Genomic DNA, 17,923 nt, shown 5'->3' with positions numbered 1-17,923 from the left:
ACCAGCACCAGGTTTAGCTTTCAGAGAAAACTTGAGCATTAATAACAACACAAACTCTGTTGTCAGTGCAGTTGACTTAATTCTACCTGGTCATTCAGAGAAAAAAGAGGCTTAATAAGAATAGGAGACAGAGAGAGGGCCAAGCCTATTTTTTGCATAGAAATAGACACATTACTTTACAAAGACCCTTAAACTTTTTTGACTTTGGATAGATACCATGTGGTTACTAAAGGGCATCCCAGGAACACTGAAGCCAACCTGATTGTGTATGTCAGTGCCTGTGTGTCTTTCCTATGATTGTTATGAAAAAAGCCTCTGAGAACTGTCTGAGAAAGGTGCTGTTGAAGTCTGGGCAGAGCACCAGCCCCTTCAAAATTGCCATGTGTTACACATACCCACAAGTGTGTAAATTAAGTGACTTTTTTGTAGTAATTTTCCCCCTTTTGCTTTTTTTACTTTTCTGTTTCATGATGCTGACGATGACGTGTTAATGTTCATTTTTTTCACTTCTCCATTTTGTAATGCTGCTGATGTTGATTTAACATAATTCAGTCCTAACTCCCAGGTTTATTTGTGTTTTTATAGGACAAGGGATCAGAGGACTGGACGTGCTCAGACATCGATGTTCTTCTTTCCAGTTCTTGACCCCTGGTCCTGTCTCCAGCCTGTCATGGCTTATTCAGTTTGACTCCTTTGAGCCGTTCGGAGGGGCGGTTTCTGGTAGTTGTGGCTTTTATGCTTTCAAAGAATTCCTTCAGTCCAGAGAATTCCTCCTGACCACCCCTGTGTGTGTCACCCACCGGTGACTGGCAGCAGTATGTACTTCCAATGCACGTACTGCTTACCGTTGCTTTAGTCACTAATCGCTTTCTGATTTGAAAGATGCAGTGGTTCCTCCCACTCCTGAATCCTTTCTACATGATGCCCTGCTGACTGACCCATGCAGCCTCACCAGAGCAAGAGTCTTTCCACATTGGCTCTAGTCACTGGCATCTTTATGATAGGGAAGGCTACTACCTAGGGCACTTTAAGTCAGTGACAGCCCCAAATTTGCACTTCATCTGTTGACTATAACTTTCCCCCAGAACTTATGGAAATACCTTGGATGACATTGCAGCCTACAGCAAGTGCTTCTGTCTCGGGAATCCTTTGGGGCACTTGTCAGTGTCTTTTCTAATATCATGTTAGTTACTAACATATTTAAGGTATGTGCTATTTGCCCAGCTTTTAGAAAATTCAGTCATTCTAAATAGAAAGGAAGTACTGCACCCAGCAATGTCATTTTGCAGATTTACTGTGGTTACTTATAACAATTATAGAGGTATAACACTTATAAAAATGTATTACATGCAGTACTTACTGTTTGCTAAACCTACATAAAAAGATTTGAAATGGCAGCTGTGCTCAGCATTTGATGAGAGACACAAAAGGTGACAGTACTGTGGAATGTTTCTGGAGAAGTAGTGAGCAGGCTGATCCGCGATGGAATTCCACATACCCGGTGCATATATGCCCTGAACTATTTCAGTAACCACATTCAATGCTGGAGGATTTAGCAGAGAGGAACACTGCAACTTTAATGAGAAAGTGTACAATTCTTTTTCCTTCTATAGCATGTCAGCATCTCAAGTTTATTTTTCAACCTACAGTATAACAATTTGTAATAAAGCCTTCATGAGCTCATGACATGAAGCACTGTTCAAGTACTCTTTAAATATTTCTGATACTGCTGAGTTAAGACCATCAGAAGAAGCTGAAGCTAGCATTAAGTCATGTTCAGAGCTCTCCATATTTTCCTGATCTCTTTAAGTATTTGTTCTGCCACTGTGTACTGTGGAGTTGACTCGGTGTTCTGTCCCAGTGCGGTGCCTCCTGACTCCCCCACTGCTCTCTGTGGTGAGAAATTTGCCTTGTTCAATAATTACTGTACCCTCGCATGACTGTTACAGCTTTCTGTGCAGAGATGACTGTCCAAGTGCCACATGCCTATGATTGAAATGAAAAATCTATTGTTACCTCTGAGTTGTGTTCCACGGAAAATGCTATCCAGCAGATCATTTAGGGAAAATAATTCTATTTTTTGCTTTTCGTCTCTCAGCTGTCCTATTTTTCTTTTTTTTCTTTTATTTTTGACAGCAATGGAGAATGGGTTATATAAAGACTGCCTGCTAATATGAACAGCAATGCACTTGTAATTCATGGAAATAAATGTACATCTTTATCTTCACATTCATGTTAAGATTCAGTGTTGATTTCCTCTGGATCAATGTGTCTGAATGGACAGACAGGTTCTGTTTGTGCTCCAAATAGAAGTGCCCATGGGCCTCACTTCCCCACCCTAGGCATTGCCCCACACTTCAGTTTACGTGAGGTGGCTTACAAAAGGCCTTTTTCCCTCTGCACTGCAGATAATTCTGACATGTTTCTTTGTTCAAATCTTAAGTCTCAAAAAAGTCTGTCAAACCCTGGGGACAAAAGCCAAACATCTCAGGTTGGAATCTCTGGTTCCCTCAAAAAGGGGCCTGCCTGTATGCCCCAGAGCTGCTACTAGCACAGCCAAGTGCTGGAAAGAGCTGCCTAGTACCACATGGTGCATGCCACCTGGCCAAGTGTGCTGACACACCTCATGTGACTAAAGAAAGATGGCTGACTCATCCTTAGAAATAAGAATCACATCTTGATTCTTGCCCTAAAAATACATAACTAACTTTTCACTTACATACTCAGAGCTGCCATGTCGTGGTCCATGCAGCATTGACAGGATACAGAGATTTGACTGTTATTTGATATATTGATAAATAAGTCAGTTTTCATTTTAAAAAGAGCATTGGCAGTTTTATTACTCATTTCTTTGTACTTTTTTAATGCAATGTTAATATTATTAGTTTAATTTGCAATCTTCTAGGTAGAAAAACTAGATTTGGCTGTTAATATCTAGGGGCTACAAGCTCTTTGCCATCCTCTTTGTTGGTACTGTGAAATCAGATTGGCATGAAACCACTCACTGCATTCTAGAATTACTGTAACCACAAGTGGTTTACTTTTCATTAATATCATGTAAAATGTAGTTTAACAGGTCAGAGAATTGTTATAACCAAGGTACCTGTGAAACTACAAGTTATTATGTATAACAGACACATCATTTTGGTTTTATATTTCTAAATATGTATAGATTATGTCATCTCAATTCATATTGGTGATGCTGAATGCCTCCATTATTAGCATGCTCAGATAAGCTTTCTGATGGATGTCTTTTTTGGTGTCTAAAATGTAAGCAAAAAATTCCCATTGAAACATTCCAAGACGTTCTGTTTGGTATGAAAGAGCCGGCCAACAAGCCTGTGGGATAGATGTGAGAATCAATTATGAAGACTCTGCCCTGACAGTCTTTAGAGCTTACTGAGAAACACAGACCACAATGGAATCTGGGTAAACAAATATCATCATGTTCTGTGTGCAGGTGTGGTATGTTCACACTCATCTCTGCTGTTTTCAGGCAGAGGCAGTGGGTGTGGAGAAAACTGTTAGCTTCAGTAAACTATACATGGCTCACCAGTAATTGTTTCTGAGGAATCATGAAGGTAAACCACCCACATGCCACATAATATTCAGCCCATTCAGAGGAGACTTTGATCTTTATTTGCTTTTATGTTAATATGGTTTTTTAATTAACTTTTATATAGTATGGTAACTGTATGTTAATACACACATACATATGCACACGCTTTGGGTCCTTCCATAATACTTTTATATTTGTAAATCAATGTTTTGGAGCAATCCCAAGTTTAAGGGAAATATTTTTGTAAATGTAGTGGTTTTGAAAATCTGAGCAATCCTTTTGCTTACACATTTTTAAAGCATTTGTGCTTTAAAATTGTTATGCTGGTATTGAAACAAGATACTCCTATAGTGCAGATGAGAAGCATGTAAGAGTGGAGTAAGGATGTGGTTTCTCTTACTGTCATCCAACTCGACATGATGGATCAGCAACAACTGGGAATCCTGAGTGAATTCTGAGTGAATTCTCTAGGGTTATACCAGGTTTAGCTTAAGCTTGTTGCCTTTTTGTGCTGTTTATTCGTGTAGAGCACTCCAGAAAGTTCTGAAACTGCTTTGTATCTGCTTTGTACTGTTGGTGCCTTCTTGGTATTGTACCCCAAAACTCTGCATAGATTATTTAGTATAATGGTAAGTTAAAAAAAATGTTAAAGGAAGATTTTATTAAGAATCTGAATGTTTATTCATTATATTGCTACAACTTAACATTTATTTGTGGTATTTGTGATTTGGTTAATCTGTATAAAAATTGTAAGTAGAAAGGTTTATATTTCATCTTAATTCTTTTGATGTTGTAAACGTACTTTTTAAAAGATGGATTATTTGAATGTTTATGGCACCTGACTTGTAAAAAAAAAAAATCTACAAAAAAAAAAATCCTTAGAATCATTAAATTGTGTCCCTGTGTTACCAAAATAACAGTACTGTGCATGTATAGTTTAATTGCAGTTTTACATGTGAAAGTATGAAATCGTCTAGGCCTTAATTACAGCAAGTAAGTCGGCCTTCCTCCTTTGGCTTTGCTTATTTCAGTTAGTGATAGGATCATAAGCTGGTTCTCTAGAGTCAAAAAGGGGTTTTAATTTTAGTCCTCTACATTTCCTTAGGTATAAATGGGGGGGAGGAAGGTGTTCCCCATGTCCTCTCTTTGTATGTTTCCCACCCTTATCTTCAGCAGTCCTAATATGGGGGCAGCTCTTTTTTCAGACCAAGAAGTTATAACTATTTGTGAATCTTAGACATTTTGATTCTTGTCAGTATTGAGCATTATGCAGTGACTTATTTACAAGACAGAAATTTTTAGTTGTTGTTTATTTGGTACTGGTGATTGAACCCAGATTGCCACTGAACTATATCCCCCTCCCTTTTTCATTTTGAGTCAGGGTCTTGTTAAGTTACTGAAGGTGGCCTGGAACTTGTGAATCTCCATTTTAAGTGATTTACCTCAAAGCAAGAATTCAGTAAACAGCAAGTCTTCTTAAGTGCTTTTTTTTTTATTTCATTAAATGTTAGAGCATTAAAATGTCTACTTACTAAAGAAACTGCTTTCTGTAGATCTGAGAAAGGAAAACCTATCCAAAAACTTTCTTCAGGGAAATACAGCCTAAACTGGAAGTTTTCAAGGGGGCATTTGAAACACTTGAGGGTACATAACATTCACTTTCTCCTTGATGGGTTAACACTTTGTTGATGTCCAAATCCAATAGAAAGTAGTCACAGTCTGTTCACAGAAAACTGAAAATCACAGTTTTCCCCACTTTACCGATAATGAGCTCCTTCCTTAGCAATGGCATACCCATTCTGGTTGGCAGTAGACCAGCATCTGGACTGTCTGCTGTATTTAATCAAAACCAAGTGTTTAGAGCTGGGCAGAGGTCACTTCAGGTCATCTGAGAGTGAAGAGAATAAAGCCAAGCAACAGGGGTCACAGAGAGGTGGAAGCAAGGAGGGAATCACACCTCTGAGGCCCCAGGGTGGGGCAGAAGGATCAGGGTTTGTGGGTATCCAAAAGGGAGCAGTGAAGGAATGAGTTTTTATGATGGGACAGTGGTATCTCTGAGTGAGTCTATGAGAAGGCACTATCAGGGAGGTGGAGATGGGCACAGCCTCACTCTTTTGAGTCTGGCCAAGGATGGCTAAAGACATTGATTTCATAGGTAAAAAGGAAGAGACAGGTCATGCCCCATAACATGTCTTTTTGGGTGAAGTGTGTGAGGATGAGGAAGATCCTCCTAAAAAGTGGAAATGAGAACTGCCCACCACTGAGAGAGGCCTCAGTGATGCAATAGGACATTATTTATATATATCATTAGCTGGGTGGGGCAAAGGGAAGGACCAAGGGGATGAGATGGAGTGGTAAGACTGAGGCCATAGGACTAGGGGGAAAGAGCTTCAGTAGATGGGTAGAGATCACATGGTGAACACCCACTGCATACACGAAGCAGACATGATGGGGAGACTATGATCAGATACCTGCCTCGTTTTCAGGTTTGTTTATTATTTAAATGAAGTAACTCAGAGAAACAAACCTGAACTATATATGGGGAGCAGAAATTTGTTGTGGTAGGGTTGTGAGATCAGTGCATTGGATGTGTCACCTTTGTGGATAGTGATATTAAGATGGTAGGTAGGAGGGCTGGGGATGTGTGCATAAGGCCCTGGGTTTAATCCCCAGCACCAATTTAAAAAGATGGGTAGCCAGGAGAAAGAGACCCTGTTCAATTTCAGTTGCAAGTCATTGAGTGGAAGAAACCATGGGTCTCGCCTCAGTTTACTAATATGCTTTCAGATCAATTCAGCATAGAGTTCCAGCCATAGACCTGCAGAGCCAATGGCTCGGCTGCATCAAGGATTTCCTCCATCCTCACAGAATCCCTGGAGTTGTAAGTTTGAGAAAAAGCGGAGAACTTTTCATCTATATAAAGGGCAAAAAGACCTATATCCAGTATCTTTGTGATATTTCTATGGTGATACATAAAGTGAATATAAAAGCTTGATGATAACAGGAATGTGGAAAGTAATTTATCTAAAAACAACTTTCCCATTCTGAGAAGATCAGACACTCTGAGTGGCCATCAAGTTTCTCATGGGCTTTGAGAACCATTATAGTGGTGTAGACAAACATGGAAAATAGGCAAGATCTTTTTTGCTTGAAATGAAAAACATCTTCAATCCCTGATGCTTGGGGAAATTCTTCCTTCATTCTGTTTCTTAATTTCCTCTTCCGAAAGACAGTAGTTTAAGGGAATTCTTTGTATAAGATATTCACCCTCAGGTGATGGGACACAGTTGGGAACTGCAGCCTGTGATGTGCTGGTCTGGGTCCCGAGGATGGGAAGCCCAGCAGTTTCAGCTCAAGGATTTAGAATAATAATGCTGTAAACACAAACTTGGGAGAAAAGAGTCAAAATATTAGGTAAGGGCCAGGCACAGTGGCACACACCAGTAGTCAGTTCCTGAGGATAAGGCAAAACAATGACTTGAGCCCAGGAATTCAGAACCTTCTCAATTAAAATATTAGGTAAGAGAAGCACCTGATTGGGAATTGGGAAGAATTACTCTTTATCTGTTCTAACTGCTTATACAGGACAGCAGAATGCATTTTGATTCAATGTACACAAATGGAGCACATGATGTGGTCACATCATTTGTGTAATCATACATGTACTTAGGGTAATGATGTCTGTCTCATTCCACCATCTTTCCTACCTCCTTACCCCCTCCCCTCCCCTCCCCTCACTACCCTCTACCCAATCCAAAGTTTCTCCATCAGGAAGGATTACTCTTGAATGGCCAGAAGGAGCAGGGGAGCCAATACCTGTCTTGTATAGTAAGACCAGAAGGTAACAGAAACCAGTTGTCAGTTGCATAAATGGTAGGAGGAAGCTGCCTGTTGGGCCACGGAGGGCACATCTGTGTGGTGGGAAATCTGGCAATAGAAGCCAAGCATATGAAGGAGCAGGAGGGGGTGGAAGTTGTGCAACCTGGGACACTTGAACTAGGGCCATAGCTTTCAAGCCCAGTACAAGGCACTGGAGGAAGGTATGTTGCAGATTGGCAATGTAGGCACACAGGCTAGCCACACACAGAGGATCCTTGTTCTGGTTGTTTTTCCATTTTTGTTTGTTTCAGAGTGCTGGGAATTGAACCCAGAACCTTGTTAGGCAAGCCATGCTACCACGGAGCTACATCCTCAGCCCCCTTTAGGGTCACTCTGAGGCCAATTTAGAAGAGGCAGGCAGGGAGTCAATGGCTACATTACCAGCCCATAAATCTACATTCCCCTAAGCCCAGAGATTTGTTTTATTCTCTGTCCAAAAGTGCCATTACTTCCTTTTAAAATTATAAAGTATTCCCACTTCATGGGGAGCTGGCTAGACTTTAATAAGCTAGGAAATGTGGGGTTTTTGAGATGGAACCAACCATAATCCAAAACCGCAGCAAGAGACACACACCAGAGACATGAGAACAGCTCCAAGAGCCAGTGGGCTGGGACTGTAGCTTGGTAATATGTCATGCTCAGGTTCTTGCCTTTTTGAATACTTATCACTTATTGCCCTTCCCTGAAATGAAATCTAAAAACTACCTGCATCCCTTACCTATCTGCCATGCACCAAATAGCATAATATTCTGCCAGAACATTTTATTTATGAATCAGATGATGAGAGAAACCAGAGAGAAGAACAAATGTGTCACAAAAGAACAAGCAATCAAAGAAACAGCAAGGCCACAATGGTTGTCGGCACCTCTATTACAGATTGAGATGGGCACAGGTCACCTGCCCATCTCATGGTCCATGCAGGAGAGCCTGTCATGTTGGGTAAGGTCATCCTCCTGGTTTAAAAGGACAGGAGGAATTGTTAAGACCAGTGGAGAAACCATACAAATAAACAAGGAGGGGAAGGCAGCAGTATTGCAGTAGTTGGGCATTCAATTTTAGTTAACAACTATACAGAGGGAAAAGTCAGCCAGGAATGGTGGCACATACTTATAATCCCAGCAGTTTGGAGGCTGAGGCAGGAGGATTGTGAGTTCAAAACCAGCCTTAGCAATTTAGCGAGGCCCTAAGCAATTCAGTGAGATCCTGTCTCTAAATAAAATACAAAAAAAGGCTGGGGGGCAGGGGCTGTAGCAAGTGGCAGAGTGCTTGCCTAGTATGTGTGAGACACTGGGTTCAATTCTCAGCACCACATATAAATAAATAAAATACAGGTCCATTGACAACTAAAAAAATAAATAAATAAAAAAGGGCTGGGGAGGCCTTTTCACATATTCCAAGGGCCAGACTGTGGGTCTCTGTGGCGGTGGCGTGAATCACGGTCAGACAAGCACTTAGAAAGTTTCTTCCACTTTTTGGCCGAGTATTGGTCGAAAGGAGTGCATGTGAAACTGTAACGAAAGGAGGCATTATGCTTCCAGAAAAATCTCAAGGAAAAGTATTGCAAGTGACAGTAGTAGCTGTGGGATCAGACTCTAAAGGACAGGGTGGGGAGATTCCGCCAGTTAGTGTGAAAGTTGGAGATAAAGTTCTCCCAGAGAATGGAGGCACCAAAGTAGTTCTAGATGACAAGGATTATTTCTTATTTAGAGATGGTGACATTCTTGGAAAGTATGTAGACTGAAACAAATCGCTGTTGAAATGGCGTCCTATGAAGCTGCTCATTCCACTGAAGTGCTGAAACCTTTCATCATGTAAATAATTTCCACGTCTCTTTTATAATAAACTGATGATAATCTAATAACATCCACTGTCTCAAAAATTTAGTTTCCCTGTACTTATGTAAACATTTCCAAATAAAATATGTAATGATTTTAAAAAAAGGGGGGCGCTGGGGATATGGCTCAATGGTTAAGTACCCCTGGGTTCAATCCCTGGTACCCCCCCCAAAAAAAATTGAAAACATTACAATGCCATAGGGGCTTCAAAGAAAATATCTACAAGGACGAACTAAAGGTACCAACTTCGACAGTATTAGAAAATGCAATCACTGCTAGATCGAAAATAAAAATCTAAATCAGCAAGGGCAGCTGCCTCATGTCTGTGTCAGTTGATTGGGAAGGAAATGTGGGACCAAAGCAGATTTTAAAAGGAGAAAGTGTGGTAGGAAAGCATTAGGGGAATTAACACCAGGGATCAGTGTTATCAAATTCCACCCCTGGGAGCAGAGTCTAGGAGCACAGCATTTAAAGGCTTCTCCAAAGGGAGAAGCATGGGGCAAGAAGTTACTGGGGCCTCGCTGTTAAATTCTCCGGGAGGAGCCCACTGCTGCCAGTCACATGCAGACCACACAAAGAACATTTTAATGCAATTCAGAAGGGGAGAAAAAGGCCAATGAGGTCATTGACTGAAGAGTAAATAAAATGCCTCAGCTCTGACTTGTTTCTCTGTTCTCTGACCAATGATGTAGGCTGGGGACACTGGAAGCCAGCAGTCAGTGCACTTCAACACAACCATCCCTCCCTGGACCCTGGAAGGCAGGGGTCCAGGACTAGCTTGATTTTAAAAGGAGAAAGATCTCTACTGGGATGCTCAGAAAACCTGGGGTCCAAGGCAGAGAGATGTTCCGCTCTTGACCCTGCTGCTCAGTGGTTCACTGATTTCAGGCAGGACCCTCCCTGCCTTGGGCCTCTGCCTGATGACAGGCCCTGCCTCTTAGTGGCTTGCTAGTTCACTTCTTTCCTTGTTGTGTGTCTTGTTTGCTTTGAGTTTTCTTTTTCCTTGGAGAGAGCAGGGGTATGTTTCTGTTTCTGGAGGCCCTGTCAGGCCCCTGAAAGAGCCCCACTGCTCTGGTCTTCAGTGCCAATGAACAGCACAGCAGCAGCCTCCATTCAACATCCCATCTCCGTCCTACCTGAAGCAGCAGCCACACACAACAGAAATCAGATGGTGTGATCTCCCAAGTGGAATGTCTCCTGCAAAAGGCCCTGAGTCTACATAGTGTTAACTGCTGCCGTTGCTGCTGCTGCTGCTGCTACCACCCATGGACCCCAGACTTTTCCAGGCTTGCCCCTCTGCACCTCAGCCCAAGGACCCTTTGCCAGGACTTCTTGGCCAGGGTGAATTCACAGCATGAGCCTACCAGACCTAACTCCAGTGTTGAAACAAACCAGACATTGGAGGAAAAGCTCAAGACCACAACCCCTCAGGCTGGAGCAGGAAGGCAAAGCTTTACCCAGGATGGAGGCCAAGACCTCCCCAGCTCTGCCATGGCAGCCCTGCCTCTGAGATTGGCCAGATGAAGGATGTCCCTATGACCCAGGATTCAGGTAGTGTTCCTTGTATACCAGGGAATTTCTAAGATGCAGCATTCTCTTGACAGGTACAAGAGGGTTTTTTTGTTGTTTTGGTGTTTTAGCTTGTTTGGGTATTTTTTGTTGTTTTGGTTTTGGTGCTGGAGATGGAACCCAGGGCCTCATGTATGCTAGGCAAGCACTCTACCACTGAGGCACACCCCAGCCCAAGCAAGAGTTTTTTTAAATACTGTATAATTACTCTGGTAAGCAGGGCAGGGGAATCATTAGAACTAGAAAGCATTTCATGGAGGCATACCAGATGGCAAGCATGTAGCCTACATAGAGACCCTGAGAATTCCAGAACATTGCCATCCACAAAAAATCTTTCATTTTACCTCTTTCATTGATGCATTGATTTGTTTACTTAGCATAACAAGTAGACCTCGGACTACCTATTCAACTACGGAAGGTCCCCAGCATATCTTTGTTGTATTTAAAATCTTTTGACTTTTCAGTGGTGTGAAAGTCATGCGCATTCAGTAGAAACCATACTTTGAATTGTGAGTTTTGATGTTTTCTCTGGAAAACATGCAATATGATCCTCTCACAATGATGCTGAACAGCAGTAGCAGCTGTAGCTCAGTCAGCCAAGATCACAAAAGGAAACAACCAACACTCCAGTGTGCTGTGTTGTAAGCTAGGATGTTCAGTAGGTTAAATGGATTAAATACAATTTTGAAGTCAGGCATTGTGGCAGCATGCCTGTAATCCCAAAGATGCAGGAGGCTGAGGCAGGAGGACTGTAAGTTCAAGGCCAGCCTGGGCAACTTAGCAACCCTGTCTCAAAGTTAAAAAACAAAGAGGGCCCAGAATATAGCTCAGTAGTAAAGCAACTCTGGGTTCATTCCCCAGTACTTAAAACTAACAATAATGATATACTTTTTGATGCTTTCAATTTATGAAGGGTTTATCAGGATAAACCCATCATAAGTGGAGGAACTCCTGTTTCTTCTGCTTTCCAGGCTCTAACATTTGTCTTGAAAGCAGTTAATACTCCTTTGTCAAAATCCTCTGATATCAGGGATCCCTATATATTTCATTCACTGTGGTTATCAAACCTCATTTTAGACACCTCTTGATTCCTGTGAATGTTCTTTTCTTCAAAAAATCTCACCAATTTTCCCTTCTTGTGCATATCCTTATTTTAAAAAGAGATTTTACTTTTTTTTTTTTTTAGTCAGTTTTAGACTTTTTGAATCATTGAGCAGATAGTATGTAAAGCTCCACATACCTACCCCACTCCTGGCAATCCTACCCCCAATCCTCTGCATACCTGTCTTTCCCTCCCCAACTCCTGGCAATCACAAGCTGTTTACTGTTGCCATTACCTTTTCTTTTTTTCTTTTTTTTTTTTTTTGTTTTTTTTATTAGTTGTTCAAAAAATTACATAGCTCTTGACATATCATATTTCATACATTTGATTCAAGTGGGTTATGAACTCCCATTTTTCCCCAATATACAGATTGCAGAATCACATCAGTTAACACATCCACGTTTTTATTATTGCCATACTAGTGTCTGTTGTATTCTGCTGCCTTTCCTATCCTCTACTATCCCCCTCCCCTCACCTCCCCTCCCATCTTCTCTCTCTACCCCATCTACTGTATTTCATTTCTCTCCCTTGTTTTTTTTCCCCCTTTCCCTTCACCTCCTCTTATATGTAATTTTGTATAACGATGAGGGTCTCCTTCCATTTCCATGCAATTTCCCTTCTCTCTCCCTTTCTCTCCCACCTCTCTTCCCTGTTTAATGTTAATCTTCTTCTCATGCTCTTCCTCCCTGCTCTGTTCTTAGTTGCTCTCCTTATATCAAAGATGACATTCGGCATTTGTTTTTTAGGGATTGGCTAGCTTCACTTAGCATAATCTGCTAAGTACTAAGTGCCATTCATTTCCCTGCAAATGCCATGATTTTGTCATTTTTTAGTGCTGAGTAGTACTCCACTGTGTATAAATGCCACATTTTTTTTTAATCTATTCATCTATTGAAGGGCATCTAGGTTGGTTCCACAGTCTAGCTATTGTGAATTGTGCTGCTATGAACATCGATGTAGCAGTATCCCTATAGTACACTCTTTTAAGGTCTTTAGGGAATAGTCCAAGGGGTGGAATAGCTGGGTCAAATGGTGGTTCCATTCCCAGCTTTTCAAGGAATCTCCATACTGCTTTTCAAATTGGCCGTACCAATTTGCAGTCCCACCAGCAATGTACAAGTGTACCCTTTTCCCCACATCCTCGCCAGCACTTGTTGTTTGACTTCGTAATGGCTGCCATTCTTACTGGAGTGAGTTGGTATCTTAGAGTGGTTTTAATTTGCATTTCTCTGATCGCTAGAGATGGTGAGCATTTTTTTGTGTAATTGTTGATTGATTGAATATCCTCCTCTGTTCAGATCCTTGGCTCATTTGTTGATTAGATTATTTGGTTTTTTGTTGTTTAATTTTTTGAGTTCTTTGTATATTCTGGAGATTAGAGCTCTATCTGAAGTGTGAGGGGTAAAAAAAAAAGTGTGAGGGGTAAAAAAACCTAGATGCCTTCAACAGATGAATGGATAAAAAATGTGGCATTTATACACAATGGAATATTACTCAGCACTAAAAAAATAACAAGATCGTGGCATTTGCAGGGAAATGGATGGCATTAGAGCAGATTATGCTAAGTGAAGCTAGCCAATTTCTAAAATACAAATGCCGAATGTCTTCTCTGATATAAGGGGGGTGACTCAAAATGGGGTAGGGAGGAAGAACATGAGAAGAAGATTACCACTAAACAGGGAAGAGAGGTGGGAGGGAATAGGAGGGAGAAGGGGAATTGCACGGAAGAAGGAAGGAGATCCTCATCGTTATACAAAATACGTATATGATGGTGTGAGGGAGAAGAGAAAAAAAGAGAGAAAAGTGTCACAATAGATTGGGTAGAGAGAGGTGATGGGAGGGGAGGGGAGGGGAGGGGAGAATAGGGAGGGCAGCAGAATACAACTGACACTAGGATTGCTGTATGTATACACATGGATATATAATCAATGTGATCCTGCAATCTGTACACGTGGAAAAATGAGAATTCATACCCCATTTGAATCAAATGTATGATATGTCAAGATCATTGTATTGTCTTGAGCAATTAAAAAGAAAAGAAAAGAAACAGAATGCAAGCCTTCCAGGTAGTTTTAAAATATTCTAGCAATCACATTTCAAAACAAAAAACAGGTCAAACTAGAAAGGAGAGGGAGAGGGAACGGGAGAGGGGAGAGGGCATATAGAATGATGGCCGAATTTTTTAAAATTGAAAATATGAAGAGATGGTTTCGAAGCCCAGTTATTTTGAGAAAGAAATATCAATTCCTTATTATCCCTTCTAGAAAACAGAAGCAGAGGAATGCACATAACTCATTTGGTGAGGCCAGCATTACTGCCCTAATTCAAAAACCAGATAAAGACATTGCAAGGAAGGAAAAACTACAGACTGTCTCTAACGAGCATAGATGCAAAAATGCTCAACAAAATATTAACAAATAGAATCCAACAATGTATTTAAAAATATATACATTATGATCAGATAGGATTCATTCCAGAAATGCAAGAAAGCTAATTCAACATTCAAAAATTAATGACTGTGATCCATCACATCAAGAGGTTGATAAAGAAAAATCATATGATCGTAACAATGCATGCAGAAAAAATATTTGACAAAAATCTGACACCCATTCATGATATAAGCTCTCAGCAGACTAGGATAGAAAAGAATTTCTTAACTTTATAAAAAGCATCTAGGGGCTGAGGTTGTGGCTCAGTGGTAGAGCGCTTGCCTAGCATGCATGAGCACTGGGTTCGATCCTCAGCACCACATAAAAAAATAAAGTTAAAAAAAAAAAAGCAACTATAAAAATTCTACAACTAGGGGCTGAGATTGTGGCTCAGTGGTAGAGCACTTGCCTTGCAAGTGTGAGGCACTGGGTTTAATTCTCAGCACCACATATAAATAAATGAATAAAATCAAGGTCCGTCAACAACTCAAAATTTTTTTTTAAATCCTGCACCTAATATCATATTAATGGTGAAAAGCTAGATGCTTTCCCCCTAAGATTGAATATCCCCTCTTGTCATGCCTATTAAGAACATAGTATTGAGAGAAAAATCACCAATCTAGTTTATATCTGGTGAGATTATCCTTCAAAAATTGATAAGAAGGGTTGGGGATGTAGCTCAGTGGCAAAGTGCTTGCCTAGCACAGCAAAATGGAAGAGAAATACTTTTTTAGAAAATCTAAAACTGGAGGAATTTGTTGCCAATAGACCTGTGGTGTAAGAAATATTAAATTTTTTTTCAGAAAGAAAATTTTGTGGATCAGAAGCTCAGATCTTCATAAGCAATATAAATATTCTATTCCTCTGTCTTCTTACATGGTGTCTAATAAGTCCAGTATATTAGATGGACATAATACCTTTATTATATTTGTTTGTTTTTATATAGTGCTAAGGATCAAACCCAGTGCCTCACATATGCCAGGCAAGCGCTCTACCACTGAGCTACAACCCCAGTCCCCAATGTATTTCCTATCCTCTGTAGGTATATTAGTCTGATTTTTCATTGCTTATAATAAAATGACTAAGGCATTTATAAGGAAAATAAGTTTATTTAACTTCCACTTCTGGGCATAGCATGGGCATTGGCACTCTGGTGAGGAATTCATGACAATGCATCATCATAATGGCAGCAGTGAGCAGGGTAGAAGGAAGAGATCACATCTCAAGACAGGAAGCCAGAGTGAAAGGGATAGACCATCTTCTGACCTCCCACTAGGTACACCACCTCTCAACATAGCCACCCTGGGGACCAGCCTCCTCACCTATGAACTCCTGAGGGACACACTCAAAACATATTCAAACCACCACAGGAGGTAAGATGTTTTCCCCACTCTGGCTTCTATCAAGATTTTCTTTATCTTTGCTTTCTCCAATTTGAATATGATATGCTTAAGTGTAAACGTTTTTCAATATTTTTTCCTGCTCAGTGTTTTCTAAGATTCCCGGATTCGAGCCAGTCATGGTGGCTCACACCTGTAATTCCAGCAACTTGGGAAGGTGAGACAGGAGGATCATAAGTTCAAGGCCAGCCTCAGCAAATAAGCAAGATCCCTTCTCAAAATAAAAAGTCAAAGGACTGGCGATGTAGCTCAGTGGAAGAGTGCCCCTGAGTTCAATACTCAATACTTTGGGGGGTGTGGGCAGGGGAGATTACTGGCTTGGTATTTTGGTTTCTGTCCTTAATTTTGGAATATTTTTAGATTGGTTTCCTATGAATCTTTAAGTTCATCCACATTCAGCCTCTGGCAATTCAGCACAGTTATATTTATTTATTTATTTTTAGAGAAAGAATTTTTAAATATTTATTATTTTAGTTTTCGGCAGACACAACATCTTTGTTTGTATGTGGTGCTGAGGATCCAACCCGGGCCGCACGCTTGCCTGCTCAAGCACACTACCACTTGAGCCACATCCCCAGCCCAAGCACAGTTATATTTAAATGGTCCTTTCATTCTTCCTATCCATTCCTGGATCCAGTGACTTCTGTTCAAAGTAACCTGGGATGGTAAATGTCCCACAAAGTTCCATGTGTTAAAGGCTTGGTGCTTTTAGAAGATGGGGTGTAGTGGAAGGAAGTTAGGTCATTGGAGGTACACCCTTGACAAGGATATTAGGATCTTGCCCTTTCCTGTCTTTGTTTGCTCCCCAGCCAACATAGGTTGAACAGTCCTCTTCTGCCATGTGCTCCTGCCAAGGTATACTGTGCTGTATAAGCCCAATGCAAAGGGCAAGTGTCCATGGACTGAAACCTCTGAAATGGTAAACCAAAATAAACTTTCCTCCTTTTAAGTTAATTATCTCAGGAATTTTGTCATAGTAACAGAAATCTGATTAACATATGAAAATTTCTGTGGGGCTGGGGTTGTGGCTCAGCGGTAGAGGCGCTCACCTCACGTGTGTGAGACCCTGGGTTCAATCCTCAGCACCACATAAAAATAAATAAACAAAATAAAGATATTGAAAAAAAATTTCTGTCTTTTCCTGGTTCACTAATTTGGTAGGGGAAGTGGTTCATTGTCCTCAACTCTCTCTGATGGTTCTAAGAAAAGTCACTGATTTTCAGTTTATTTGCCTTTTTTCTTATTATAAGGAAAAGAATAACGATTTCTAAGCTCTTTCATGTCAGAACTAAAATTGGAAGTCACCCCTCTTCTTAGCCAGTACCCTTTCTAACAGATGCAACTAGAAGGTCAGGTGTTCACTCAGCAGATATGGTAAGAGAAAACCATTAACTCTAGTGTCTTAGAAAAACTGGAAGAATGGAGAATTATCTTCCGCCTGATTTTACACAGACCAATGCAGACAACAGGGAGGAAGGCTGAGTCTGGGGACACATCTGCCATGTATGACCAATAATAAATCCAAAACATAGGAGACAAAAAATTCAATTTTCTCATTCCCAACTGACAGTCAATCAAAGGATATTATCTACTTACATGAGGAAAAGCATCCAATGCCATTAGTAAATATGGGAATGTAGGGTCTGGGGATATAGCTCAGTTGGCAAAGTGCTTGCCTCACATGCACAAGACCCTGGGTTCAATCCCCAGCACCACCAAAATAAATAAATAAATATAAAATTTATTTTCTCATTTATTTCTCATATATATATATATATATATATATATATATATATATATATATTAATGTGCAGTAAATTAAGGAGGAAGTGTTATTCTGGACAGAGCTATTTTTTGCTTTTTGTTTTGTTTTTTCAGTGCTCAGCATTGAGCACAGGTGCTTGCATAAACCAGAGGAGCACTCTACCACAGAGCTCTACCCTCAGCCCTGCATACTCTACTTTTTTCATTCTGTTTTTAGCAAAAGGGAAATTATAAAAGCCAAATGTTGTAAAGTTGTAAAGCAATATGTACCCTTTGGCATTGCTGATAGTACTGAAAACGAATATAGTGGAATCTCACTGTGACTGAAGCCAATGAGAAGATGAGTTCTGACTCAGTAATTCCATTACTGGTGTTTTTTTCCCTTG

General features: G+C 40.6%; 2 protein-coding genes across 2 annotated transcripts in view; both read left to right on the top strand.

Moving 5' to 3' along the window:
* Positions 1–2,227, top strand: part of Mapk1 (mitogen-activated protein kinase 1) — an 81,986-nt gene extending 79,759 nt beyond the window's left edge. Inside the window, exon 9 of the mRNA XM_076863974.1 lies at positions 586–2,227. The gene's annotated coding sequence lies outside the window, so the exon portion shown is untranslated. The remainder of the gene's footprint in view (positions 1–585) is intronic.
* A 1,191-nt stretch (positions 2,228–3,418) lies between these two features.
* LOC143398950 (10 kDa heat shock protein, mitochondrial-like) lies at positions 3,419–9,230 on the top strand. Its single transcript, XM_076855653.1, has 2 exons — positions 3,419–3,429; positions 8,882–9,230. Exons 1-2 carry the CDS (start codon positions 3,419–3,421, stop codon positions 9,177–9,179), a joined length of 309 nt encoding a protein of 102 aa, XP_076711768.1. The 3' UTR covers positions 9,180–9,230.
* The last annotated feature ends 8,693 nt before the right edge of the window (positions 9,231–17,923 follow it).

Source organism: Callospermophilus lateralis, chromosome 1 (assembly GCF_048772815.1).
Source record: "Callospermophilus lateralis isolate mCalLat2 chromosome 1, mCalLat2.hap1, whole genome shotgun sequence".
In the NCBI taxonomy this organism is placed as follows: Eukaryota; Metazoa; Chordata; class Mammalia; order Rodentia; family Sciuridae; genus Callospermophilus; species Callospermophilus lateralis.
The sequence above is the reverse complement of the archived record's forward strand: the minus strand, read 5'-3'. Positions and strand labels throughout refer to the sequence as shown.